Below are 2,796 nucleotides of genomic sequence, written 5' to 3' on the forward strand. Positions count from 1 at the left end.
GCTTCGTTCATATTTGATGACCCCAATGTTCTAACTCATGAATCTCACAATTGTTTTTTGCATGATTGAAGTGTTTTTATCATGTGGCGCCCGAGGTTGAGGAGACGGCCGCGAACAGGACTTTGCGGGCGACTTGTGAGAGGTTGACACCGCAGGTGTGGTACAACCAAAGGATCACGTCCGCGGGTCACTTACGGGCAGAGAGGCGAGAGGGTCCATAAGCCGGACATTGTCGGTAAGAATGCTAAGGCCGAGTACGAGATGACGGTGGAGGACTACATGTCGGTGAGTAAAATGTCAATGAGATTCTACATTGCTACTAAGTTGCGATTGCATTAGATTGAGTTGAGTATTGCATTTTCAGGTTATCCCCGATTGGGCCGAGCCGCATGCCGAGGCATGGGAGGAGATGGTTAGGACGAGGTGGCTCAAGATGGATGAGGACTTTGCAGCCGTGGCGAGGCGGAAAGCGGAGAACCGAGGCGACGGTGGCACACACTGTGGGGGAAACCTCAGCTACGAGCGCTACAAGGGGAAGACGGTATGTATACATTTTATTTTCCTTCAGGTTCAAAGTTGGTACTCACAACATTTCCTTTCGCGATGCAGAGGGCCGCGTTAGGACCCGAGGAGGAGATGTCCGACCTCGAGATATACAACAAGATGCGGCTTAAGAAGCCCGATCTCTCGCAGCCTCAGCCCTCGCTCCCTGAGTACTTCGGCACCTACGCCGAGGACGTCGAGAACTACTGCGAGATGGTGAGGCATCGTCACCCGGAGGTGGATGACCCCATGAGCGCGGAGGTCGACGAGGAGTCGTTGGTCCTGTCGTCCGGAGGGTTGCCGCATGGCCGTCTCGCCATGCTGAACAAGGCCGTCAAGCATACCCTCACCACGACCTTCACGCGTCTCAAGGCGGGACTCACCAAGGACAGCCCCCCTCTCCCGCCTCGTCGCCGGGCTCGGCAACAACCCGCATACGACGTAAGTTTCCCTCATTTCCATCCTCTTTCCGACTTTCGTTCATACATTGCTAAGTGCTAACGAGACATGAATTTGTGAAATTGTAGCCTGACTTCGAGGCGGCCTACGTGGCCGCTCATCAAGAATATCAGGTGGCCTTCAACCAGCACCAGCAGCAGTTCATGGAGTACATGGCATATATACATGTAAGTTCCAACCTTTGTTTTCGCAAATGATGACAAGTCCCACTTTCCCCTAGTTTGATGCTTCATTTCTGCAAAGACTGACATGTAAACTATCTTGCAGGCGTCGATGGTGGCCAATCAAACTGGACAGACAGTGGATTTAGGGCCGATGCCTCCCTTTCCGGGGCCGGCGCCAAACATGCCATCGAAGGAAAATTTCGCTGCGGAGTACTATGGGAGAACAACGATAAGTTCTTCGCCAAACCGAATACTACGGCTTTCCTTTGCCTCGCAAATTGCTAACATCTCGGGAACATGTGTGTAGGGAACGGGATGTTCCGGAAACCAGGGTGGTGGGAGGGACATGACACCGGTTCATCATGGTGGTCCTTCTCCCGGTGCTACACCCGGTACTTCTCCCGGTACTTCTCCCGGTACTTCTCCCGGTCCTTCTCCCGGTGGTTCTTCCGCAGCTTCTACCGGAAGGAATCGGCCCGGGCCGGTGTTTAGCGGCGACGAGCTCCTCTAGTAGTCCCATGTATCTTATGCACACTATGGCACCATGCATGTATGCACACTATGGCACTATGTATGCATCCTATGTCACTATGACACTATGTATGCAACCTATGGCACTATGACACTATGTATGCACTTGATGTTATATGTATTTGCACTTCATGCCTATGAATTTCATGTGAATTATATGTGCTTGTGTATCCTGCCAAATCTGGAAAACGCGCGAAACAGCAAAAAACGAAAAAAATGTACCAAATGGTACCCTCTACGCCGACGGGTTCCCTCTCGGGGTAGCTCCCAGGTTCCCCCAGGGCGCGCCACGCGTCCAGAAATGGACCAAATGGTCGCCTCTACGCCGACGGTACGGCCCTCGGGGTAGCGTCCGTCGCCCAGGGACGCCCAGGCCGCGCCACGCATCCACGTACGCCGACGGTGAGGCGCTCGGCGTATCAGCGCCAGGATCGACCAGGCGGCGCCACGCGTCCTTGTACGCCGACGGTGCGGCCCTCGGCGTATAGAGCGCCAGGGTCGACCAGGCGGCGCCACGCGTCCTCGTACGCCGACGGTGCGGCCCTCGGCGTATCGAGCGCCAAGGTCGACCAGGCCACGCCACGCGTCCCCGTACGCCGACGGTGCGGCGCTCGGCGTAGCTGTAACGGCCGTCAGCCTGACGGTGCCGGTTAGCCCGCTACGCCGAGGGCCAGTACGCCGACGGGTGGGACCAGCCGTCGGCCCTCTCCGTCTACGCCGACGGGCGGCGCTACGCCGAGGGCCACGTGTGCTCTGCCGAGGCCAACCTTCCCCGAGGAGCTACACCGAGGGCCCCCGTCGGCGTAGCGTATGCCGAGGGCGAGGCGGTGATACGCTGAGGGCTGGAGGCCGTCGGCATCTTGGCAGATTCCTGTAGTGGATCAGTGTGGTGTGTGTGCTTCCAAAGGCGAGCCAAACTGTGGGATTTGCTTAGCAAGAAACTAGGCATGGGACAACGAATCGCTGGACGGTAATATGGTCTACACATTTAATTAGTATCTGTAGTTCCGGAAATATACTTCTGATCACATGTACATATGTTCCCTTTACTAACTCGATTTGAAAATACAAATAAAAATTCAAAAAATATTTTGCATGT

At 55.3% G+C, this 2,796-nt stretch overlaps 1 protein-coding gene across 1 annotated transcript; it reads left to right on the forward strand.

The window, feature by feature from the left end:
- The first annotated feature begins 261 nt into the window (after positions 1-261).
- Positions 262-2,536, forward strand: LOC139830262 (uncharacterized). The gene is made up of 5 exons (XM_071818271.1): positions 262-285; positions 694-984; positions 1,071-1,169; positions 1,270-1,399; positions 2,352-2,536. The coding sequence occupies exons 1-5, from the start codon at positions 262-264 to the stop codon at positions 2,534-2,536; spliced, it is 729 nt and encodes a 242-aa protein (XP_071674372.1).
- Positions 2,537-2,796: the final 260 nt, after the last annotated feature.

This window comes from Lolium perenne, chromosome 4 (assembly GCF_019359855.2).
Source record: "Lolium perenne isolate Kyuss_39 chromosome 4, Kyuss_2.0, whole genome shotgun sequence".
Classification (NCBI taxonomy): Eukaryota; Viridiplantae; Streptophyta; class Magnoliopsida; order Poales; family Poaceae; genus Lolium; species Lolium perenne.

Excerpts from the sequence above, each read along its gene's own strand:
- LOC139830262 (XM_071818271.1), top strand. The coding sequence starts at position 262 with ATGACGGTGGAGGACTACATGTCG. Across the intron at positions 985-1,070 it reads GGCAACAACCCGCATACGAC|CCTGACTTCGAGGCGGCCTA; the intron begins GTAAGTTTCCCT and ends GTGAAATTGTAG. Across the intron at positions 1,400-2,351 it reads CTATGGGAGAACAACGATAA|CCCGCTACGCCGAGGGCCAG; the intron begins GTTCTTCGCCAA and ends GGTGCCGGTTAG.